The 26,754-nt window shown below is 40.9% G+C and overlaps 2 protein-coding genes across 29 annotated transcripts in view; one reads left to right on the top strand and one right to left on the bottom strand.

The window, feature by feature from the left end:
* The window catches only part of LOC307031877 (uncharacterized protein), a 187,885-nt gene extending 180,627 nt beyond the window's left edge, over nt 1-7,258 (top strand). The window contains exon 5 of the mRNA XM_079669413.1: nt 1,267-7,258. Within this exon, the coding sequence (XP_079525539.1) occupies nt 1,267-1,330 (64 nt within the window). The 3' untranslated portion in view covers nt 1,331-7,258. The remainder of the gene's footprint in view (nt 1-1,266) is intronic.
* Nucleotides 1-26,754, bottom strand: part of LOC307031874 (receptor-type tyrosine-protein phosphatase delta) — a 121,858-nt gene that overhangs the window by 57,883 nt on the left and 37,221 nt on the right. For all 28 annotated transcript variants that reach the window (XM_079669408.1, XM_079669383.1, XM_079669406.1 and 25 more), the window contains exons 3-4: nt 9,678-9,823; nt 7,275-7,416 (exon numbers count right to left, since the gene is read on the bottom strand). In XM_079669408.1, the coding sequence (XP_079525534.1) occupies nt 7,275-7,416; nt 9,678-9,823 (288 nt within the window). The remainder of the gene's footprint in view (nt 1-7,274; nt 7,417-9,677; nt 9,824-26,754) is intronic.

A 26,754-nucleotide genomic window follows, 5' to 3' on the forward strand; every position in this document is an offset into this window, starting at 1 on the left:
TGTCTCTCTCCCACACTGTTGTGTTTTAGTCACTGACTTCCCTCTGAGACTTTAAAAGAAGCTTGGTGTTAGAGTCTTTCCCTCAATCTGTCTTTGTCTGTCTCCCGCCTTCTCTGCCTTCTGTCCCCCTTCCCATCCCCTCTTCAGGATCTCACTTTGCATATTCCATTTGCTGGTTGTTACCTTGAGCAATGATTCAATTTACTTCAGGAAACAGCACCCCATTTATTCAGAGTTGGGGAAAGAAAGGAAAATAAACTTCTGCTCCTGTCATCTTATCAGCATTTGTTCTGTTAATATTATTAATACTCAAAGGAGGAGGGAGGGGGGACTATTTGACAATGCTTTGAGCTGTTTGCCAACAAAAATGGATGTTACTTACTTACTCTCTACTTTTCTTTTTTTATTGCTTTTTCTTTTGAGTCCATCACCCCTCATCTGATCCTCCCGAGTGCATTAAACATTCTCGCATAAAGAGGACGTGGCAGGGAATGTACAAACATGCAAACACAACCTTCTCCTCAGAGACCCCCCCCCTGTCAAATTGAAGCATATTCAGCGAGACATCTGCTTTACTCTAATGTTTCACTACGTTGTATATTCACCCTCTTACCGCCCACTTGGGATGACTGTATGCTGCTGCATGTGTCAAAGTTTAATAATGTTTATGTTTGTGCATTAACATTTATTGTGAAATTAAATATAACAGTGCATTAATGTAATCCATTACTTTAATTCAAGTACTGTACTTAGATATGATGTTGTGGTACTAGTACTTAATATTTAAATTGTATGCTACTTTATACTTTATTTTTGAGGGCACAACATGTTGGAGACCAATATGGTACGTTTAACTGCACTACATTTATCTGACAGCTTTAGTTACTTTACATATTCTTATTGTTAGCAAATACAACGTATAAATCCACTAATACTTAAACTATAACATATGATAGGTTAAAATATCCAGCAACAGCATTATATACAGTAATTCCAATTAGTTCCATCTTTATCAGCTGTGATGATTCGATAATCATAATTCAGTCATTTCATATGATTCTGAAATTGGCCATTACACATGGGGAAGACTTTACGTTTTTGTGTTTACATTTTGATGCCAATACTTTGTAAGATTTGGAATTCAAAGCTGTTACTAGTATCAGAGTACATTTACAATTTACTATTGCCTCTTATACTCAAGTAAAAAGTGTGAGTACTTCTTCCACAACTGCTATTAAAGGTTATTTATTTTATTTATTTTTTCAGGGAGGCTGATAATGACCAGAAGCTTGAGTCAGCGGGAGTCGAGAGCGGATCAGCAACCAGGTGAGTCCCCCGATCTGGGCATAAGGCAAAACTGTGAGCCACTGCGTCGCTTCATTAACCTTCATGTACCGTACACTCAGAAACAGGCGGGGCAGTTTGATCAAACGGCCGTTTCTAATACTTTGGCTGTGATGTGTCACTTGTGCATCTACAGAAATCTGTTGTTGAAGCAGTCTGTGCATTTGGAAGTTGTGTATTACTCGACGAGCAATATGCTTTCCCACAATCCTCTGAGTTTTAATCACTTTTAGCATGACACTGCCGGATTTCTCTGTGGGTCATGGCCTGGAAATTTTGAATTTGAACATGGTATCATCGAACCGTGGCAAGTACTCTGGGAGACTCGCCGTATAAATGTCTGCGGAAACCGACTTTTATACAAGTTTGTCTGAGAAACCTTGCAGCAGCCATTTCAATCATTGATACAGCTAAAAGCTTGCTACAGGAGAGTATAGAGTTTATTCATGCTGGCTGACATCCTGCAGAGAAGGACCTCTCAAAGAGCTCTAATGGAGGACTGGGTTATATCAGACCTCTCAAACGTATCCTTGAACAAGACTGTGGGAACAATGGGTGTCTCAGCATGAAGTGGGTGGCACTTTCTCATCACAATTATTATATCAAGGCCACATGTTGTGAGAAACTTGTGTTGTAAGTTTATGTCTGCCTTTCCTTTCATTCAGCTATAAAACATCTACTGCTCATGTCTGCTGTACTGAATGTAATGACAAACAGGCTACTAATTCCCCACAAAAATCAACAACATCACGTTCTCCTCAGTCTGACGTTGTTTGCTTGTAATTAACGAGCAGCCTCGCACAGCTTGAAAAAGTTTCTGGAGATCATTAGAAGCATTAAGGATGACCCTGCAGTGCCCAATTAATCTGGCAGAAAATGACTTTTGAGTGCAGCTAAGATCAAAGCTGCTAACATTAACACCCCCCACTAACTGACTCACATTTACTCACTCCTGTTTATGACCTTGTGTCAAGTCCTGCCAATATAATATTTGTTATTTTTCTGCCGTATTACGTGAGAACTAAATAAAGTTTAAAAAGCTAAGAGGTTATGAATAACACCTTTTGATGTTATGATCGAGCATGTAAGCAAACTCAAATTAAAATGTAATGCACAAATACCACCTTGCAAAACATTAGGTTGTTATGTTTGGAAAATAAACATTAGGATCTAACATTTATTCATGATATTTACTCATTTGCTGCATGTGTAGACAGATGTGAGAAACAATTTGCATTTGTATATCACTCATCATCTGATTATGCTGTGTAAGGTCACTGTGGAGAACATGTGAGGCTAGTGAGGGAAGCTGAAAACAAACAAATAAAAAAAAAAACACATTCCTCATTTGTCTGAATCAATCATTAATAATTCAGCAGACTGTGTTACTTGCATTGAAACAAATAAGCAGAGTTATCTATCATGTTCAGTGTGCAGTGCGAGTCTCTGTGCTCCAGCAGATGTTTTCTCACACACGATGCAGACTGTAAAGTCCAACATCCATCTTGTTGGCAGCGCTTGGGCCTTAAATTATCTTGCATACCATACAGATACCGATTGGCTCCCGAGATTAACCACGCAGTAATGTATACGAGGGTCTAGGGATGTTTTTTTCTCTCTTAGAAGAGATCAATGTGTGCAAGGATAGTCAGCTCCATCTTTTTAATTACAATAACGAATAACTTGTCATCACGTGCTCAATTTTTGTGACGTATGAGATATTGTAGTTGAGAGTAGCATCAAGTCACTATTTGCCAAATCCTAAGCAATAACTCTACCTGTGGATAATGAATGAAACAACTAATGAATATTAAGACGATTGATGGTCGGTAGAGTTTGTTGCAGAGGTGAGAAAGGAAAGCATGTTGGTTGGTTTCTCAGAAAAGGTGCTGCAAATAACAATACATGATTGGAATTCACTTTAATACACTGACAAAATAAATGTCCTACAGACTATTAGAGTAATAATCAACTCCTAGTGGACCCACCAGAACTAACATGCTTGTCCAATAAGTCAAGAATATGTTTTATACGTAACCAAATAGTTAAACTCCAACAGGGAATCATCAAGTTTTACAGCGCAATATTTGGAGGAAACATTTATTTCCCTATCAGAATGGAGTTCCATTTGGATTGACCATCTACAAAGCTGAAACCAGTAAATCAGAGAGTTGCCTGTCAGCTGTTGGCCTTCTGCAGTAACTTTAACAATGGACGCCTGCTTCATCCCCAGCATCCTTTGCTCCAACAGTCCGAGACAGCTGACACAGCATATATCTTGCTGAGCAATTTATTAAGCATGCAGATCAGCTTTGTTCATCCCTCACTCTTCACTTATTAGATTGAAAGCATTACACATACAGAATATGGTGCATGGATTAAAAAGCAATGGTTAGGAACGAGCACTAAGGTACATGTATACAGATCAGTGTTGTATGGGGTTGTATCTGCAGCAGGTTTACACTGAGCAGCATCGTATGAATCGAAGAGGCTAGGAATATAAATCTAGCGGCTTTTGGTGTCTTTTAGCAAGGGTTGGAGGCTTTTTTCTCCTGACAATGACAAAGAGCCGAGTGCATGCATTGTCTATGAATAATCACTGATCACGGAGCAGCCTTTTCATCGTATGTGGAGAGATCTGTCTCAGCTACACGCCTCTGACCGAGCCATTGCACCATTCCTTACAAATGGAAATGATGCATTCTGTTTTTCCGTCACAGGAGAGCGGCTTCCCATTTTCCGCTCCCACTGTCAAGTTGTGCACAGCTGCATAAGTTTGCTCGCTTGTGTGTGGGGGCACAGGAAATGGCTGTTGACAGCATAATGGGAGTGTGAGGATGCAATATAAATCCTTAATCATGCCTGAATCATGAACTGGAGCACTCACATCCACACATCATTCTGCTGGAACTACTGCGAGCAGAGAGTCTCACCACAGGAAGGTGTTATGGCTACATTTTTCAGGTATTTTCTTTCCAGTTTAAAAGTGTGCAAAAGAAATCAACCGGCACTCATGGAAGATATTCTTATCAGAGGCTCTCCATGGTGCAATATCATATTCAGAAATGACATCAAATTCCATTTTCACTAAAATAACATTCCAGTCGTGATGCCCAAAATGTGTCTTCATTTCTCAACCTTTTCCTGTCATTTTCGATTTTTACGAGCAAATCAAGACGAAATTAATTCAAAGACACGAGTCGCATATGAGTCGGGTCATCTCGTAGTTAATCAAACCAGAGGGCGGAGGGGGAAAAAGTGCAGGAAGGAAACCCTCAGCTCATGCAGATTTGACTTGGAACATCATTACGTTTCAGGGTTCGCTTTTCATGCAAATCTCTTCCCTAAGCTTGGAAGTTCATTACTAATGGCACTTCCCATCAAGTTAGAGACCCATCCGAATGCTAATATCCCCCCCAGTACTTTGGATTTGTCACCTCGAGTTCCCTCTCCTCGTAGCATGGCAATTACAACAATGTGCTTTTCCTTCGTGGAATTAGGCATCTCCCCCGTGGCGAGCTTTCCACAGCAGATGCTTTGCAGTCGTTTGCACAGACCATTGGAGCCCAAATGAACTAAACAAACAGACACTTTATATGTATTAGGCCTGGTGTAGTAGCAGTTTGTTTGCTTATTTATTTATATATGTATGTCTGTACAATCCAGCATCACTCACTTGTGCAAAAGTTTAGTACTATTAAAAGAACCAAAGGGGAAGATACATATTTTGCTGCTCACGGAGTGGACTTTAAAAATGTGCAGTTTCATTTTTCAAGCTGCAGTTTATGTCATGTGGAATGATGGGTAGGAAAAGCAGCAGGGTGTGTTTTCTGTAGGAGTAGTTTTGGAAGGAAGGAGCTTTTTAGTCTTCTGAATAATTTATAATGCTTTATTCAGGCAACCTCAAGTTAACCGTACAATAACAATGCAGCGTACTCCCTGCTTCCTGAAAGTCATCCTTACTTTGGGTCTATAAATAAAGGAGGAACTTGATCTGGATGTGTTGTAGTTGTCTATGACTTGAAATGTTGAACTGTAAACTAATATAATCTAATTTGCTTGAGTTCATTTCATTATAATAAGGCTCTTTTATCCTTGGCCAGCGTTGTGACATTATTATCTATTCGGTTGTATAAGTTATTCATCTTGCTTTCTTTCATGTTGTGATTGCTATCACTCCTCATATTAATTATATAAAGTCATTTTTTGCTTTTTAAAGGCATGGCTATCAGTGTCATACCCACCAGACTTCAGACATCCCAGTATTTACATAACTTGAAATGTCAATGCACAAACTGGGTATAGACAAATCCCTTTGTGTCATAGCAAGTGGTGACACAGTAAACATATATTACATAGGTAATAACCTGCAATATGTCTAACTATTCACAATTCCTTCATGCAGGGTTTATATATATCCTCCAGAGGCGATGTGAGGACAGGGAGCTCACCCTTTTTAGTTGCACTGGAGCCAGAAAACAAAAAGCTTTCCCCTGTCTTTCCATTTTATTTTATTTTGCCTGAGATAGGTCTCTATTCACCTTCAATACATTGATGAGAAAGGAGAGTGAGCAGAAGAGCAAAATGGAAAATGGTAATAAACATGCTAATGTTTGGCCACGGTTCCAGGAAGAAGCGCTTCTATACCTCCAATATGTGTGTGTGTGTGTGTGTGTGTGTGTGTCAGAGATAGAGCCTGAGCAGGAGTGAATTTGAACACACACACACACACACACACACACACACACACACACACACACACACACACACACACACACACACACACACACACACACACACACACACACACACACACACACACACACACACACACACACACACACACACACACACACACACACACACACTGTGCTCAGAGTAAACAGCAGAGAGCTGCATGTGAACGTGCCACCTTTCTCTTTCAATCTGCCTCTGGAGACAGTGCAAAGGGCCCTTTGTTGGCTCATTGGTGAGATAAGAAGCAGGGGGAAGGGAGGGGGAGGGGGGATGGATCAGAGACTCGCACAGCCATTTTTTGTTTCCATAGGGTGGAAGCTCCCCTCAATAGAAACTCATTTGCCATGTTGTGTAATTGTGGCACATAATGGTGCACACCTCATTCATGCCGCCCAAGGCTTTTCTCTAAAGCCATTTTCTCTTTTCACAGCCAAACAAGTGGTGTTTCACAGAGATATTACTCAGCCTTTTAAGCTCAGGGCCTCCACATATTTGCCTTTGTATGGAATGTTGTGTGTAATCAAGATAACATTTTGCTCAGTGCTTATTATAAAAGAGGCGCTGTCAACCAACTTGCTATTTGTCATCTGACTTTTATTCCCTTTGCTCTCTGGGAATAAACAGAGGAGCTGACCTTTTCTGCCTGGCTGTTACACTTGTTTGTGTAGCGCCACCGGTCACTGAAAGGCGCTGGCATCCAAGCAACTGGCATCTAGTATACCACCATACACAATATAATGCTTGTTAATCGCATGAGAATACACTGCATGGCCTAAAGAATATCAAAGTTGAAGTGCTGAGATGAAAAATGACTGATTTGAAAATTATTGCTGAGCTTTTCCATTAAACCACCCCGGGCTAGGAATGGATTGCTATTTGCATAATTTAACTGGCATCTTAATTATTGTGTCAAGAATCTGTATGCAAATGACTTAAGTCACTTAGAAACGGGAACTTACTTGGCTAAATGGCTAATGGACTAAATCTTATCAAGTTAGGATACACAACGTGAGCGTAACCACAGTCTCTACTGTAATTGGGTTTGACTGTGCAGTGCGACACAAAGAAACAAAGAAGAGAGGACAAGACAAACATCAAACAAGTCCATGCAAACTTACCTGTGTTATCTGGGAGAAAAGGGGAATGTTAGTGGTGTGTGTTTAGTCTTTTCCGGGTGTCTGAGGAGGACCTACCACGTAAAACAGTGAGTCTGGTGGTAGCGCTCGTCTCTCCAACACTGTTGGAGGCGACGCATTCGTATATGGCTTCATCTCGGGGCGTGCGTAAAGGCTGAATTCTTAGCACTGAACCAGAACCATCGTCGAACTCTATCACCTGCAGGTGCGAGAGAGACGATGTGTTACAGGAGATTTTTTTGGCTCACAATGAGCGCTGGACCTTCCGCAGAGAGAAAGAGACACAAGACTGTCGAGGACATTTGGCTGACAACACTGATGAGGACTGACACGATGTGCTTCCTATGACAGAAAGAAAAACTGCTGCCTAACTTATTAAACCTCCTACACGTGTGCTAATTTGTAAATATCATGGTTGTGTACATGTGCAAAAATGTGCATATTTGAATTATATAATACTCTTTAGCCTTTTGGTTGTTTCTTCAGTTATGTGTTCAGACATGCTGTTTTTTTGTGATTTTTTTCTTAAACTTTAACCACCTAGAAATTTGTGCATTCACTTTTATAATAGATGCGGCTGACTAACTTTAAGAATGGGATTTTTTTTTTTGTTGTTCAAAACTTTTGCTCTTATTTCCTGTTTCAGAGTGATATTAAAATCTGAACGTGTCCCACTCTTAAAGTTATCATTATATCCCATTGGATTATGTCGATGGGACAGAAACAAGCACAAACAGTTAAAGGTGGCTTGATAAACGGTTACGGACAGTTGTACCATGAGGTGAGATAGGGCTGCTCGATTATGGCAATGATTAATATTAACATTATATTCTATATATTCTAACACCACAGTTATTCAAATGGATATCTTATTGACAAAGGAGACTTTTACATACTTAAATCTGGTGCACTTTGACAGGAACACTAAGAGGCTAGATCTCTCCGTATTGCTTGTATCTATATTAACGGTGATGACATGGCAAACACGTCACACCCACAATAAAACAATTTAACAAGACAAGGTCTGTGTTACAAGACAGGTCTTTGCCGACACAAACGCAGAAGTGCACCGCCATAAAATAATAGGGTGTGCTGGACCTATAACAAAAGATGGAACTAGAACATAATTTTGAAATTGATTGCGGCACAATAGTCTTTTTATATGCAACATTAACTTAACATTTTGCCAAAATCATAATTGATAATTTAATCGCCCAGCCCTAAGGTGAGATAGTGGTACAAAAGACAGGACCGACTGTTTTGGACGAACGACACATAAAATGTTTACAAACAGGTGTTTGTTGTAGCTTATTCAGCTATTTTTGCATGCTACATGTATACTCACTGATTTAGAAAGCCCTGTGTCATGACTCAATTTTTCTTTTTAAGCATATAGGTTTATTTCAATACAGATAGGCCTAATACCTCCACTTCTCTCTCTCACACACGCACACACGCACACACGCACAGAGGCCTACCAACAGTTCTACAGTTCACCAAATATCTGCATGTTTTATTCAACAATACATTTCAACATTTGATTGGCCAAGCTATAGCGGTGTTTGCGTTCAAACTGACAGCAAGTGATGGTAAAGAACATCCTCCTTTCTTATTTAAAACAGCAGAATTAGAAAGGAAGTTGTGAGACTTTCAAAAGGAAATGGGTTTTTGTTAGAAGATGAGGTGGTAGTCATGAAATGGCGGCAGCCGGCAAGCACTGTGAGGCAATGAGAGAATGAAACAAGCGTGTTAGCATTCAGCTCTACGTGCTATGAAGACGCTATGAACTCTGATAAGATTAGATTTCTGTGGGCAGAGACGCAAAGAAGATGCGGGAAGAGGTCTCAAAGCTTTGTTAAGCCATTGCTGCTGTGCAGAAGCAAGCAAATAATGGCATCTACAGCAGAGGGGGAACAAAAGTGACACCATGATAGTCCCGAGGACTGACACAGAAATTAATAGAAATCTTATCAGTGCTCTGCGATGATGTGTTATTTCTCATGGGTATTGAGCCCAAGTGCAGATTAAAGCTGACCAGAAATCAAAGCTTCAGCCAAAATGGGTAGGGTAGCACATGCATTAAGATAAGGATGCCACAAAGCAAAAGGACATCTCGAAGTGAAAGCGCTAATTTCACTTTACATAAAGCTGGCAAATATGGCGTGATGCTAATGTAGGTATCTGGGTCACACCACAAGTTGGTTTTTTCTGTCCAATTGCTCCTTTCTTGTCTTTCATTTAATTACAAATATGTCCCCAGATATGTTGTGTACTTGTTAATTAAAAGTCATGCATTTTTAAACGCCTGGCCAGCATGGTAATCAGAGTCTGCTAATGCGTGGTGGCAAGTTGGGGCGAAAGCGAGCTTTGCGCTATGGATAATGTGCGAGCACAGCCAGGAGCAGTGCTGAAGCATTCTCATTTGTCGAGCATTTTACATCAGAACAATAGACCTAATACCTCAAATCTCTGGTTGCTGACTTTCTTCCCCTTCTTGTTCCACACAATCTTCGGCCGTGGATCTCCGGACGCTTGGCAGATGAAGGATGCCACGCCTCCTTGCACGCCTGTTTGGTCATTGGGGGTTCTTAAAAACTTTGGTGGTGCTGCAGAGACAGAAACAGAAAGACATAATAGTGAGTGAGCATGCTAGCATTTCAGAGCATATCTCTTATCAAGACATAAAGTAACAAAGTTTCAGGTTTCAGCATGTGGCGGTGAAGAGGATTGTGTTTGGAGGTCAGTCACAGAGATTGTACAGACTTTATTTTGAAAACAGATGATCAGGGGTTTAGATCAGCATTCATTTTATTTCCATTCTGGGAGTATTTCTATGTAACTCAGAAATCTCCTCTCCAGGATAACTGAGACTTTAGGGCAATTATTGGATAAAAGGGCAAACATTTTTTTCAGTTGAAGAAAATGTACATTTGTAATAACGTGTGGCACATCATGTTGCACATCTCACCCTCTGTGATGGTAATACATATGATATTGGTCATCATGGGGTTATAAGCTGTTCAGATATAAATGATTTTGTTCAGCACACTAAGAAAGCTTTACAATATATGTTTAGCTGTTATTTTTCATACCTAATGATGTGTTTGAATTAATATTGCTTTGTTATAATTTGTATGAAAAGATGATTGTCCGTGGACTGTGTCATTTTTTGTAACATCATACATGCTTTTTCATCGGACATAAATCACGTGGCCGGTCAGGGTTTCGTATAACAAAGCCTTTTCTTTTTCCAAACTGTTGCAGAGGAACAGAAGCACGTGTACTGGTTCAGTAGCACACTACACTGATCTGTAGAAACCCATCACTCGGAACGAGGGTTGGGCCACACACAAAGGAGACACGCACCTGATAAGTTGATTGTAACGCTCTGATCGGTAATGTGCATGTTCTGTTCTCCTAATTGGTCCCTCAATTCAGCACAACAAGTCAAGTGTAAAGGCAATGAGGATAAAAATGCTAAATGCAGGGGAGTTGAGGTGAAAGAATAGCAGCGTGGGAACAGTGTTGGCTTTGTGTGAACACGGACGTTCCCATCTACTCTGGAGGTTTCACAACAATGTAGAATTCAGTTGGATCTGATTTGTGAGCCCTGAAGAGAGCTGCAACTCTTGATTTTAAGAATGAAGTGTGTCGACCTTGTCAACTATTCACAATTTGGAAGTTCTGTTTCGTTTTTTTTCCCCTCCATGCAAATCAGTTTCTGGTCATGAACTAGCAACCAATTACAAACACATGAAAGTGATTGGTAATCAAAGGAACCCGTCTCTCTCTCTGATGATATTTTGAGATTTACATTCCAGCTTTATCATTACGATCAAGGCTCATTTCAAGAGCAAATTCATAGTGCTAAGTCAGACCCCCCTCGTATTCCCCTCTGCGGCTCGAGTGGCAGCTTCGGTGGGAGGTGTGGCTCCATCTGTCCCCCCGCGGAGCAACTGTTTGCCTTTTATCAATCACTTGAGCAGGCCATTAGTGGCCACACAGCTGCAGTAATGCCAACCATCTGAATCACCTCATCTGTGAGTGTGAAAATGTGTGATTGTGCTTGTTCGCTGCCGGTGTGCAGACTGATTTCCCCTCCCAGCAGAGAGGGGCACATTAACCTGCGGGATTCATGGAGAGGTGACATAAGTGTGTGGTCAGCGATCAAAAGGGGTGAACAGATAAACAGGCAAGCAGCTTGGCTTCCACCGGGCAAATTAATCTGGGGAACCACCTGATTGCTTGATGCTATGCACACACACATTATCAAACACACACACACACACCTCTCAGAGACTCCCTCTCATTCAGCGGCTGACAGATCCGACAGGTGGGACGCAGAGTTGACACCGTGTAATTTGTACATGGCAAAAAGCACCATTATACCTGCGTCTGCACCTTATCTCATTGACTTTGCCGGGGTGTGGCGCACGCTGGCGCCCAGCCAAGAGGGTGCTGATGGGTAATTGATATGCTATTGGGGCTGCTTTCGCTCCGGGGCCATTCATTATGGCTCGCTGCGTCTCCCTACGCCGGCTATGATAGACTGCGAGGACATGTACGGGAGATCAGCCCTGGAGGTGAGGGGAGGGAGTCATTGCACAATGGGGAGTGATTGAGGCGTGACATGGAGGTAATGGTGTTTTCACAGACATGGCTGCTGATAGCACCATACCCCCATTTTAGTTGTGCCGCTGACAAACATCCATTTTGGTAGACTCATGTATGGCTCCAGGTAGACAGAAGCTGATTGAAACCTGTGTTTTCTCAGAATAATGCCGCAACTACAACCTTGACAGCGATCAACAGCGATATGCTCTATGAACAAACGCTGTGCACAACCACGCACTGTGAAGAAACCTCTGATTTTTTAATGGTCTTGTTGGAAAATCACCGAAGCCATTGCAACACAAAAGCTTCTGTAATAAGATAGGGGAAAGATTTATCTGCAATCATGTTACTCTAATACAAAATAATTGAATTAGTATAGTGCGTGCACACTGTTTCGCCTTTTCAAATTGTCTCTTTTGAAAGAAGCTGCTCTTACTGCTGCTGCCTCTCCTTTGAGAGGTAACCATGAATTGATACCAGGGTTAGCTACCCGTTAATCCAGCACTAAGCCGTCCTAAACAAATGAGATGGGTAAAGCGTGTCTCAAAGGTCAGTGACATGGCCCCGTTACCCTGAAGTCAGTATAATCTTTTGCACATTTGCTGCATAACATCAACTATGATGCTATTATACTTTTCATCGATCAACACCTTGCTGATAATTTGGTGGCTGCCTGCACTGCACTGTTAAGAACAAACATGTCCCGAGGGCTGAGTGGGTGCACTGGTGTATATATAGAACTATATAAATGCTCAGTATTATCTGAATGGAAAGACATACATTTATATTGGAAGCCTTAAATAATGTAAGCAGCACATACATAGAACATTAAATGTTATGCATGTAACTATTTCTTAATCCTGTCCCTTTGAGTGATGCTTGAACACTGGGGCACCTCTTTTTCCAAAGTTCAAGCTGACGATGTGTCTCTTGAATATCACAAAAATATGTTCAACAACAACTCTAGGATCAAACTCTTTAATATGCAAAGGTTTACCAGAAAAGTTTACTTGCAGAATAATTTCTGATTTCCAGACGTTAAGACATGCAAATATAACTGGCCTTCTCGATGAAAAGTATATTTTTTAAAGAGGCCCAATTCTGGTGAACTTACAGTACCTGTTGCAGGGACAAACTATAAGATTAAGTTGACTGTGGAAGTGAGACTAATGATTTGATATCTTTCTATCGTCATGCTGAACTAAGAGGATATTTGGGTTCAAAGAGTCTATCGGCTCTGCATTCATTACAAGTTTGTTTGATATTGGCTTAGTTCACATCAGCCAAACATTGCATTCAACGACTGTTCTGAAACACATCAGAGATTCATTCATAATGGCAAAAACATTTCAAGTCATCAGAGCTCCACTATAGACTAAAGTTTGATCTGCCAAGCCATTAAAAAGCATGAATCAAAGAGTGGAGAAGAGAACATTAATGAACCCACTTTCAGTTTGAACCTCTATTCGGCATAGACAGCGGTCTAAGGCGGCTCGGTTTCCACAATTATACTGACTGACATATTCAATTTCATTTGCATGAAAAGGGCCATTTCCTCTCTGAATCTTTAACTTGCAGGGTGAGGTGGGGTTGTGGAGGGCGATAATTAATCCCTACACATTGGGTGGAAGTCTGCAAATACCCTGCTCCATTTTGCACAAACTGTATGAAGAAAGGAGTGTTTAAAGAGGCCATTAACCTCATTCGACATCTTTAAGCCGCAGCATTTCTCTTCTGTGATATTGATGAATTGTCACTATGGTAGCAAGTGGGACAAACTGGACTCAAAGGGGAGGCTACATGTAGCGTTGGAAGAGGGTAAGCAAATAGTACATGTACTTTATGTAATCCTTTAAGTATTCTGGAAGCCCATCGCAGCAATATCATTATCAGAGTATTTCAATGAAGAAGGGTGTGTTTGCTGGGGGTTGTGAATGCAGTTGTTTATAAAGCAACGCCCTCTCTATGGATTAATTAACTATCTATACAGTGTTGAGAAACATCTGACCCGGTGCCAAACAGAAAACAGACAAACAAAAAGAGAGTGGAGATAAACCACACATACTAATCAATGGAACAAACACCAGCACAAACCATTTTCTTGGGGAAGCACACAGCTTTCTATCTGCAGCATTATGATACAAAAAAATGTGTCTTTTGTAATGCTGAGGAAACAAACTCCACATTGTATGTGCTCACAAAGCAGAAAGACAGAAAAGGAATTGGAGCTTAATTAGAACTGTTGGCTGATTTGCATAGCATGCTCATTGGTAATCTGGCCTTAAATGGAAACTGAAATTCTTATTGCAATTAGTGATTACTTGAAAGAGGATATGGCCTCCGAATGATTGTTAATTACTGGATCAAGAATAGTACATTAATTCACTGCTGAGGTTTTAACGCGGTGCAATGATGGGGACCCGCTCTTCCATCAATATTGTGCTGCTTGTCACACATAATGAAGTTCATAATACAAGTCTTCTCCTGCACTGCCCCCCCCCCCCCCCCTCATTCCCAACTGCTTAAATGTGCTCTCTAAGCAAAATTCATAACAGTCATTATGTAAAACTAATTCAATAGAACAAACCAGAATGCAGCTTAAGGACACATTAATATTGAGGCAGCACGTGGATACTGGGGCTCCAGGTCTTTTCTGAGAGAGGGTCACGCTCTCTTGTTTGGCTCATAAGCCTCGGAGAGTCTCATGTGAATAAATAACTGCGTATCATCACATATCAACACAACACGGAAACTACAGCATGCATAATCATACACAACATACTCCCATGCCAAATATTCAGCCCACTGACTAAGGTTGCAGGACCCTTACTCCACTGGGACTTTTTCAACCCAGTAAGTGTCTGTTGCTCGGTGCTGTGAGAGGCTTCTGGCTACAGCTCTGTAAGAGTCAGGGCACTTAGTGCACAGACAACAGTAACAGCTTCAAAAGGAATAGCTAATGCTCATGTCCCACATTCAATGCTCTGACAGACTCTCTGACAAGACGGGAGCGGGAGGGGGGGGGGGATCTCCAGAGGTGCACAACTTATTCTACACCGACACTCTGATGGGTCGCTGGATGGGGCGAACACTGCAAATGGGCATTAATAAATTGGAGGATGTGGGACAATGGAGTATTCTGGAAGGTTCCATTAAATAAATATAAAGGGTTATTTATGGAACAGTGCCAAGCTTGTGAGTGTGTGTTTCATGGGATAAGATGGAAAGTGAAAGGCTTTTTTATTCATTTATCAGTCTAGATTCATAAAGGGAAAATCCTTCTACATGACAGTGGTCTCTTCTGTGGAATATAACAATGTTTGCAGAGGAAAACCTAGCCCCTCTACCTGGGTGTGTGTCCCTACCACACACACACGAATACGCTACAGCCGTCTCCCGTGGGACACATTAGCGAGGTAGATGAATCCAGTTTGTCACTTAATAAAACGGCCCCCTCAAACAGATGGCTTTGTTCAAACAGCCCCCAACGCTTTAAAGCGGGGACTGAATTGCTGCTGTGGCAAATCAGACACATGAAAGCCCGCCTCCCTTTGCGGTGCAAACCAAACAGAAGGAAAAATATAAATATTGAATTGCGACACTGTTGGCACGACACCATCCGCGAGAGAGAGAAGGGGGGGCGGAGTGGAAAACACTCGACCCTCCTGTAGGAAATTCTGAACATCTGGACTGAGGTAGTCAAACGAAAAGGCAAAAATAATACAGAGGCTTTTCAATATGACATGTCCCCTCACTCATTACTGGTTAATGTGGCTGTGAATGCACACATCTCTTTTGTGTGTGACCATTAGAGGAAGAAACAGTCGAGCAAAAGGTATAAAATTTGGATTTGTTTGTTTTTCCTCCAACGTCTGGGAAAAAGAGAGAACACAGATAAGTAATTCTAATTGTGCAGGCTCACTCTGTTTGGTAGTCAGGGCAGTCTATTTGCAAAAAGTTAATTATCTGATAGGATAGGCAGTGGCAGCCACTAACCCAGAAAGCCATTCGTTCATTCTGTTATCCACCAGGCAATAGAAAGATTCATTAAATGGCAGCGCTGCAGCAAAATGGCCAATAGTTATCATGCTGGGACTGCACTGACTTGAAAAGATGTAAAAAATTGCAAAAGTGATAACATTCTTTGGCCGTGTCAGTTACTGCCAATGTAATCACATGTGTAGATAATGGAGCATATGATGCTGATGCTCCCACCACACATGTCATGTAAATCCTATGTGAGATACATTGGATAATGTCAGCATGACAGCATGTGCAGATGATAATCTACAAAGCAGCTGGCTAACATGAAGCAGGAATCAGAAGATACGGATGGGAAAAGTGGAATGGAAATCAAAAGAGCAACATATTTGACTGGCTGTATTCGGGAGATAATAACACTATGCCTGGGCCTGTCCTATTTCTTTACAGCATAAACTTCACATAATTGTCTCTGCCCTCAACCACGGAGCGGAAAAGCTTGCCTCATATTTGTCTCTGTAGGAGCAGAGATGGATTATGAAGAAAATCATTCCAGGGATTCAACATTGTATATTTAAACAGACTGTAATTTTATGGATAAGTTGTGCCAAGCCATTTCCGATGGATGCCAGTTGTCAGGCCATAAGAAGTGACACATTTCCCGCACTGTGTTTTCTCAAGCGCTTACAGGCAAACTAGCTCATGCTCCAGAAATCCTGCTGGATGACAACTGGCTTCCTCTCAGCAGCTCACATTTCCTGCAATAAGTGTACAGCTTAAATGAGCTTTCTGGAAACAAATAAGAAATTGGCCTCCTAATTCAAATGTTTCCAAGTCTGCCCTGCGTCTAACCATCAACATGATTGAACTAAAATAAAATGTTGCTAGTAATACTAACAGGTTGCTAGCAATATCTAAATGAAAACAGATGTTCCCATCCAAAGTCTAAAATAAGGGAAATGAGAATTGTGATCTTTACCTTCAATGACTTGGAGGCCTTCCTATATTTCCATTTAGTACATACAACTTTATTTATCCCAAAGAAAATGACTATATTGCTGAGTTGTTGTTTTTTTCCAAATGAAACCCAAACTCATCCTTAGAGGTGTTGATATGATGGACACGTGGTTTTAATTATTAGCCTACATTTATGTCTGGTGCTAAATTTGTTTTGTAAGGTTCAGGGGCTATTTCACAAATCTTGGAAATGAAAATTATGAAAATATGCAATATTGAACTAGAAATATAATTAAATGTTTGTGAAATCTGCATCATGTAAACACCAAATGTGCAGGGGAAGCACCACAAACATTCACTCAAAGACCAAAGTGACCTTTCACAGAGCATGCTTTGAGTAGCAGTGAAGGAAGAGTATTGCACATAAAGGAGAGAAAATATGTATGTCTGTGCTTACAGCTTGAATTGTCAACTTATTGGCTCCATGGTTAATTTGATGAAGTCAAAGTGTAATAAAAGCCAAAAGGTTTTAAAAATGAAAATATTTTTGGGGTCAAAATATTGCCTATAAGCTTACAGTATGCAACTCAAATGTCAAATAATTATCCAAATGAATACCATTTAAATGATTACTCTTAATGTTACTCTTTTGATTACATTTTTAATGAGTGTGTTTACATCAATATGTGACACCACGGGATCGGGTGAAGGATAGCTGTGTATTAGTGGCTTGTTTTTGTCAGCTACACATTATTAATATGTCTCCAACCAAACCACATGGAGTAGATCTAACTCGAGGTCTTTGAATTCTTAATTGCAAACCCCTGAAGAAAAAGCTTCAGCTCGTGTGGTTGTGTGTGTGTGTCTTTGAAGAGCTACAGATGGGAAACAAATGAGGGCGGGGGTGTCAGGGTCAGACTAGCGGATGGGTGTTTTCCCTCGGAAGCAAAAAGAGCAATGTCACCCCAGGAATAAAAACAACAACCCTCAGGGGACATAATTAAAAGTAATCTGGTGAAATGAAGAGCTTCAGATCCCTTTTCGAAAGACTCCTTCTTGATGTGTGTGGATGATTCATCAGGAGGTGTGTAGACGTGTGTGCATGTGTGTCAGTGAGTTACAGCACGCTCTGCTTTAGAGCCAAAGTTTTAAGGTGCATTCATAATCATTACCATTGAGTTTTTATTTTTATATGTGTTCATTTTCTTTTTATTTGTCATGTCTTAGCTCTCAGCTTGGAAAGTTCTATAGGAGTAAGGTCTCAGTATATTTGTCCAAATTAACTTTTTTTGAAATATATAAACCCGTGTTTTTGTATGGTTTCAAGCCAAGATACAATCAATTCAACCTTGAAGATGGTTGTGTCATCTCAGATCTGAGGAAATAAATGAAACGCACATCTTTGGAAATCTTTCAAAGCGTGTAAAAGAATGTGAGTTAATGATATTTGTCCTAATGTATATCTATTAGTGAATTTAAATAAGTGGGTGTCATAGTTTCTAAGAGGCTGATTGAAAATAGCGGAAGCTTTCTAAAGACTGTCAGGGGCTGGAGATGTGATCTTTGGATTGATGGAGTTTCTTCTACGTCCTTTTCACACTTTGACAAACTGACTCACTTGACAGAGAGGGTACACAAAGCGAGTGCACATGTTTGCCAGCAGTGATGGGCTCCAGCCAACTGGATGAGTGAATGGGTTTTCTGTGCAATAACTGCATATACATAGATGTACTGTATAGACAATGCAGTATATCATACATCGGCTCATTTCCCAGTAAAAGGCCTATGTATTGTGAATGCCCTTTTACAAGCATACATGGTTAAAAATGTGCGAAGGTGATGACGTCAGGGCATTGTGCTCGGGCTGAGCCACGGACAGCCCCGGCCCAATTCAACCCGTGCCCTTTTCACTGAATTATTATAAAAAAGCACAACTGTGAGAAGTGGCTGTGCCTGTTTTAATGTGGAGTAGTGAAACTCTGAGGAAGATCAAGAGAGGAAAAGGCCAATAATATTGTCACAAAATGCCACAAGGTACTTCAGTCCTCAGTTAGTAATGGCTCCATCCATTCTCTAGCATAGATTAAAGGTTAAATAGTCAGCTGGAAGTCGGCATGATGGTTAACTTCATCAATATTCAGGGAAATCTAGCACACTTAAGCACTTAAAGCAAACGCAAAGAGACTGATTTTCCCACTGGAAGAAGGTCAAACTGATGGGGAGGAAGCTTGTTACAGTGTGACAATGTGGAAAGTTCCACAAACAGTTATATAAACACTTAACAATATACTGTATTCATATTTCCAAAAAGCATGGACACTGCCTGTTCTGCTCTTATGCTCTTTTTTTCCTGACCGTTTTGTATTTGTTATCTTAGACAGGTCCTTTCCCCGTAATGATTATTGATTTAAAACCTACATTTGTGTGTTGCACTGATATATATAACACGTTTATGTTTATGGCAGGGTTTCCTTTATTGTTTTTGGCACAGATATTTCCCTCTGCAGCATGTAAGGCGATTCCGATGTCATAAATCATTCCACAGGTGCAGGGCTATTGTCAAAACTCATACGTCCCTTTGCCTTTTCAACCCGGGAGGAAAGGGAGCCAAACACGTCCCTAAAAAACAATTTCCCTTCCCCTTCTTCTTCTTCTCCCTGCACTGAATTTGTCAGGAGGGAGAACCAAGTCCAGATTAATTAGATTCCATTTTGTGGTCATCTTCGTTTTTCCCTCCTTCCATGCCTCTTTCTTTTTCTTTCTCTTGCCTACAGTCCTTACCGCCATCCCGGCTCCATTTATCACATTGCCATCTCTACTCTGCCTTCCCCCTTCTTGCTGGGAAGCCATTAGAGCATCTCTGCATCGCCGCGGCCAGATTGCATTCCCGTCCCCGCTCGCGACATTTATCATCTTTTGTCCTAACTTTTTATCTGACCCTGCCCTGTGTGAAGCCCTATCTGCAATACCCACTGTAATGAAACACTGGGAGGTGAGGCTCAAGTAAGTAACCTAATTAAACCCAACAAACAGGGACAAAGGAGGGAAAAGCACAAAAGGCCTTTGTGAGAGTGCCAGAGGAGGAACACTCACAGATGGCAGTGAGGAAGTCAGAGCAGTGATGTGGCGCCATGCCCATACCACCTTCTCTCCTCAGTATTTATAGTGTTTGTCCCGAGATGTCCGTGATGTGGACCAATAGTATGACAGTTTATCTTTCTCTTGACAAAGCACTTATTACAAATCAAAATATGATGAATGTAAGAAAAGAAATGCTTCTGTAGGACATGTAAATATCTCAGTGAAAAGCCCTAAAGTATTGAATAATGACTACTAAGAAGAAATCTATCCTCCGTTTCCAATTCTTAGGCAATAGTCGAGTGAATTGGTCTCATTAGGGACAAAATGAAGAATGCCAAGCGTCATAATTATCGGCGCACTGCTGCAAACAGTATCGAGTGAATACAGCAAAATGTCAGGAGGGCATTAGTGGGCAATTATTAATCCATATCAAGCTGGGATGGACAATTGAATTATTACCCAATCAATATGTCCAGATCTGGTACAGATGTAGAGCAGTGACCGGGCAGAGGGATCTGATAAGGGCAGAGGGGAAACAGCTAAGTGCTTCTTTCTGCTTCTTCCAGTCACGGACACACACTTTACTGCAACTGGGTATGTTAGTGGAAGTATACAAACAACTAGGTATGTAAAAGAAAACATGATAAGATTCTTAAAAAGAAAAAAGCATCAGATAATAAATCCTAAACATCTGCTATTGATTGAACGCTTGGCAGTTTGCAGATCCTAACATTAGAAAGATAAAACTGTTACTATGTTGACCAAGGATTGTGTTTCTTTCAGTATGGAGCTACTGAAATAGCAAAGCTCAAAATGCAAGGTGCAATAGTGACAACACAATAGGTGCTCATCATTTGTTAAGCTATTATTATCAATGTACTGATAATATTGCTTACTTTCTGGTGGTACTCCCACTGTTCTGGATGCGAACTGAATAATCACTCTCATTGGATCTTAAGAAACTATCTCACATAATGTCAGTCATCCTTTGTGTGAGCGATGAAACAGAATGAACGTTGTGTAACAGGCTTTTGTGCGTTTCAAAGACGCCACACAATGAGCGCTGGCGAAGCCAAAGTAGCTGTCTCCCTGCAGATAGCAGTCATCTTCAGATAACAATACCCTCTCATGGTCTGTTTTGCTTTTTGTTTGCCATTATTGTGAATCCCATCTCATCCCTGAATCGCTTTAGTCACTGTGCAACCAATTGATTACTGCTAAGTTGCCTGGACTGGGGTTATTTTCACAGTTTATTGCCTCACTGCATGCTGCAATGGATTATGATTTTAACATAAGATTGTATTTTCAGCTGATTTTTTCTTATAAACCTGCATTATTCTTTCATTTTCACTTGAATGTGTTCAATATAAAGCTTCAGTTTTCATTATAATAATACCAAAATGTTTGCACCCCATTTAAAACTCACTTACTTCATGTGGGTTTGCGATGATGACTCAACACTTTAATGGAAGTTGGTTGAAGTTGAATTTAAGACTAACACTTTTTTAGAAAAAAGAAAGATCAAAATGGTGACATAGAATCCCAAATACAATATGTTAATACTCTTTTTTAGCTTGACTCATCCACACATTTCAGATCTTTTAAAAAACGGTTGTGATAAGTCCATGGCATGTCAGGAACCTTATCATATCCGCAGGATTAAAGTTGTAGGCTGCAGGATTACTTTTTGGAAATTATCTTTGAGCTTTGCAAAAGAAGAACAGTTGTGACTAAGCAGTGAAGAAACATGAAATAAATCCCAGTATCTCATATTAACTTTGCCTTTCCTTCAATCCTGTCTCCTCATCTGGTTTGAACATCTTTGAAAGTCAATCCATCCATTCTTTTATTTAATCTCCATCTAATCTCTTTCTCCGTGCTTCGCTTTATTTTCCCATAGTCCCATATCCTCAGATTCCAGATCAGTGGCAGTTCCCATTAGATTTATTTTATCTGTATTTAATTAATTTCACTTCTTAGCTGTCTTATCAAGTACTGTTACGGTGTTCTCTTGCTGCTTGTATATTGTACACATCGTACATCCCTGAAGCAGCCCTTGGTTATTTTTAGCATAGGTCAAAGTGGATTTTCGAGACCATCTGATCAGTGGTGCTCTTTGGCAGTAATGGAGAATGAAAGCATATTATTACAGATATGCCATATTGTCCATCTCTTGGATCCATTAGGTGTCCAGTGCGTGTGTGGAGAAAACAACACTATTTTTATACATGTGTACTCTGCAGATTACAAATATGTGTAGAAATATAATGGATACCCCATATGTTTTTGTTTTTCCATTATTTTAATACATGGCCATTTATATGTTGCTTGATAATGATATTATTTGTATGCAGAATGAAAGCTAATGTGCCTTCATCTCATCCATTCCTGTTTAACCAGGCTTTCAGTTTCACTTTGCTACCAGTGGACTGACTAATGTCTCCTGGGCATCCCCATTCTCTTCAATTGGAGTTGGCATATTTTGGCCAAAGACACAAATAAGGCTGTCTCTGTGGGACTTAATAGCAAAAACACAGTTTCCATAGACACTCTCCTTGAAGAATCACAACGGGGGGAAAAGAACAGCCAATTAAATTGCTCTCCATGTAATAAGAGGCACCAGCTCAAGCAGTGTGAAATTGCTACGGCTGTAGGAAACATACAGTAGCAAGAGGAACAGAATCCCTGATCATGTGTTGTTTGTCTTCCCTCCGAGGGGCAGAGTGGGAAAATCTGACTTTGAAGGTGTACTTAAAGAAATCCATGTTTAAATCCTGACATCATCGCGTCTGCTGCACAGCCTTTTCCCCTTTTCTTTCCAACCCCCCACATACTGAGGGAAGCAGATGAGTGGATTAAGGGATGACTCCGTAAGGATTGAGTGAGACCAAATGTAAGAGATTTGTGATTAAACATGTCAGACAGAGTGTTTGCATTGAGATTGGGATAAAGTTAAATATCACCACTCTTGATCCTAGTGTCCATCTCTGTTGAATCAATTATCTACACTTAATCTGAAGTATCCTTCATCATGGCTAAAGTGATTGTGGTAATTCATTAGTTGATGGGAGAATGATGAATGTCATGAAATGCTGCACCAGGGGAGTTTTAAAGCTTCAGGGAAACACATTGTTCATGGTTGTTATGATGGATGTTGTATAAATGCCTCATAAATGTCCAGAGACCCTTTAGTAATTGTGTGTGTGTGTGTGTGTGTGTGTGTGTGTGTGTGTGTGTGTGTGTGTGTGTGTGTGTGAGTGTGAGTGTGTGTGTGTGTGTGTGTGTGTGTGTGTGTGTGTGTGTGTGTGTGTGTGTGTGTGTGTGTGTGTGTGTGTGTGTGTGTGTGTGTGTGTGTGTGTGTGTGTGTGTGTGTGTGTGTGTGTGTGTGTGTATGTGTGAATGCATATTTTACAGTGTGGAAGGGGAAGCTTGGCTCAGTTTCAGCTGAGAAAGCCTATGGGTCTGTCTGTGGCCTGAGTGTTTTCGCCTCTCAATGGAAGCTTTCACTCTCATTTGCCATAACTAATAAACTCCACTCAGGCTGTGTGTCACAATACATCTCAGCGACTCCGACGGCATGACTCACTTGCTGTTGAAGAGAGAGGGACAAGTTTGTGAATATATACGCACAAGAGTGAGTTAATGAGTCAACAAACAAACAAATGGGGGGGGCGGGGTGACAGAAAATAGTGACGGATGTAGTGTGTGCGAGTGTATAAGGTGAGAAAAGACTTTGAGCACTCACTCCATCACTCCCCTGAATGTAAATCAACTGTGACAAGAGGAGCTTAGGGCATAAAGATTCCCAATCGGCGTCAAGCGTTGCAGTGCTGTAGGTAAGGAGGTGGGGATGTAAGTTCTCTGTCTGGGACTGAGGGATCACCCCGAGGCGCTGCATGGAGATGAATGGTTTAGACCATTAACCCCACTGCAGAATCCCAACACACCCCACAGGCACACAAATGCGCTGTGCCCAGATGTGTCGCACTCTGAAGACCCCCTGGAGTGAGACCAAAGCTGCAGCCGGGGGCCAGGTGTTTACCAACAAAGGCGCACATCTCTCTCTCACACACACACACACACACACAGACAGACAGACAGACAGACAGACAGACAGACAGACAGACAGACAGACAGACAGACAGACAGACAGACAGACAGACAGACAGACAGACAGACAGACAGACAGACAGACAGACAGACAGACAGACAGACAGACAGACAGACACGTGCACACAAACTGCATGAGTTCTGGAGAATTCAAAAAGGTGATTTAACTGAACTTTTATTTGCTACAAATGTGCACAAAAACCACTTCCCCTCCAAACATATATTCAACGAGGGAATATTTGTTGTCTTAAAGGTGGGGTAGGTAATTTTGGAGAAACCAGCTCGAGTGCGCTACAATTTGGAAATACACAGCCGAAAAGAATCTGCCTCTTCCTTCAGACTTCCTTACAGAGCCCCTCCTCCGACACACACAAACATGCACATGACCAATGAGGGCACGAGATAAGTTTGTGCACAGATGGAAGGCTGACAGGCAGGCAGGCCATCCAGTTATTTTAGCCGGGCCGGCTAAAAGGATTGGTCATGCTTTTTGCAGTACTACGGCTTAAACAGATGACATGTGTTTTATGTATTTATTGTCAAAGCATTTAATATATTCATTGCTATCGGGATGTTAAGAGCATTCCATGGAATATAACAAAAAGTGTTTCTGAAATAAATTACATACCCCATCTTTAAATCAAGATATTCATTCAGCAGTATCCAGATTTACAGTTTTTTAAATACATTTTTTTTAAAAAGAAAAATGTCTGGAGAAATAGACCATACTTGCTCGGTTAAAATGGAGCTGACATCTTATTTACACCCTGTTTGATTTTTATGTATTCATGTTCTGCCAAAGGAGTAACTTTGAGTGCTTATTTTTGTATTAAATATTTGAAGCATTGATTCTTGCAGCCTCATGGTCCCTTTGGTAACCAATAGTTATACGTGTATCTGTTTGACTTAAGGATAAACAGACAGGGTATTTGATTAATATTTTGATAATGTCACGTGCCCAATATATATTTTAAAACCACAAAGGGGAACATTGTAGTAACTGGCCTGCTTGTGCAGAATGGATTAACAAGTCATTAACTGACTATTTATTTCAGGAGACCAGGTACTGATAATGCAAATATGGCAATGCTCGCCACTTGATACCATAATGAAAATGTTGATCTTGAACATTATGGACGTGATCCATAAACATGTGGGTTGTATATTTCCTACTTTCATCATCTTAGTACAATTTCCCGCTCTGAGATTACCACACGTGCGGATGATATGTACTCCATCTTCTCATTGTTCTCCACACTGCGGTAAAACATCATCTGTGCAGGCAACGCTGACGTATTTCAGACTTGACTGGTCCAGTTATCCCATTACTGCAGCTACAGCATCAATCTATTAATTGCACTGTCACTGGGGCAATGTCACGAAACACCTGCATTGTTATACAGTTCACTGGCATAGAGTATGAAGGGTGATCAGATTTAGTACGTATGCCAGCAAGACCAGAGTCATGCCAACTGTAAGCCCAGCAGATGCAAAACAGCTGGCATTGTGCTCAGCTCACCGGCTGATCCCGGCTTCAAAGGCAAGCTACAAGATACTCTTTGTGTGAGCGTGTGTATGTGAGAGACGTATAGAGAGCCAGTCTGGTGCACTGCGTTAACGTGGTCCTCTTTTGTTGTTTTGGCACCTTAATGGCTCAAAGGACAGATAGAGAGGCACCCGGCTGAGTGAAATCCATGCTATTTCACACTGTGATAAAAGGTGGTATTCAAATATATGGATTTAGAGAAAAGGAATCTGGGAGTTTGTTGAGTACAACTCAAACGGATTTACAATTTGGATTATGGAGCTTTTGTTCTGTCAATATTCCCACTCTGAGACGTGAATGGTACAGCATGTTTAAATTGCCCCACCATTTTAAAGTCAATGTGTCTTGGAGACATAAGTGCACTTAAAGGCAACGTTAGTGGCTGCAGGCTAGCCTTTAATTACCCCTCTATATTGTATGCAAGTATCTGCGTTTCTTAAGAGTGGGAGGGTCAGGACTGGGCTGAAATTGCTTGTCTTTGTGTGGTTCTGTGGTCTAAGTGCAAGGAAGAATGACTGCAATCCATAGATGAGGCGAAAGGCTCCAAATAATACACTTGTGCATAGCTGCCTTAGAAATCAGCATTCATGGAGTTAATAATGACCCTGATAAAACCTTTAGACATAATTGCACAGTGTTGACAAGGAGCTGGTACAGGCTCCAAAGAAAATGGTAATGACTTCGTACTCATTTAGTTCAACCTGTGAGCGAGAAGCATCTTGCATGGCACTGATAACATTGTTTTTATCTCAGATTCCCAGTGTTGTCATAAGGTCTTCATCCAAACAACCACATGGTAATTACCTGCTGGCAATCTCAGCGAAGGTGTTTTCACGACTTGGATCTGAAGTGTACAGCATGATGCGCTCTATCCTCTTGGAGATGTTGATGTTTTTTTTAAAGGCGTTCTGTGCAAAGGCGCGTTTTGAAATGAACGAGTGGAGCCAACAATGAGATTTCCACTTGAGCAGTGTCCGGCAGGATGATGAACGAGGGGGGTAGCCTCTGGGAATTAAAGTGATTTAAAGTTGGATAGAAAATCTCTACTAGTTTAGTTTTCCCTTTGGTTATATGTCATTTTATGTGGAAAAACAAACATGTAGGATTGCATGTGTCTTTATTTGTGTGTCTAATTTGGTGTGCCAGGCAATGTGTGTGGAATATGTAGGCTGCAGCTCTTAAGAGTACATACGTCAGTTTGTGCTTGAATTAGTGTGTGTGTGTGTGTGTGTGTGTGTGTGTGTGTGT

Source organism: Notothenia rossii (genome assembly GCF_949606895.1).
Source record: "Notothenia rossii genome assembly, chromosome: 3".
NCBI lineage: Eukaryota > Metazoa > Chordata > Actinopteri > Perciformes > Nototheniidae > Notothenia > Notothenia rossii.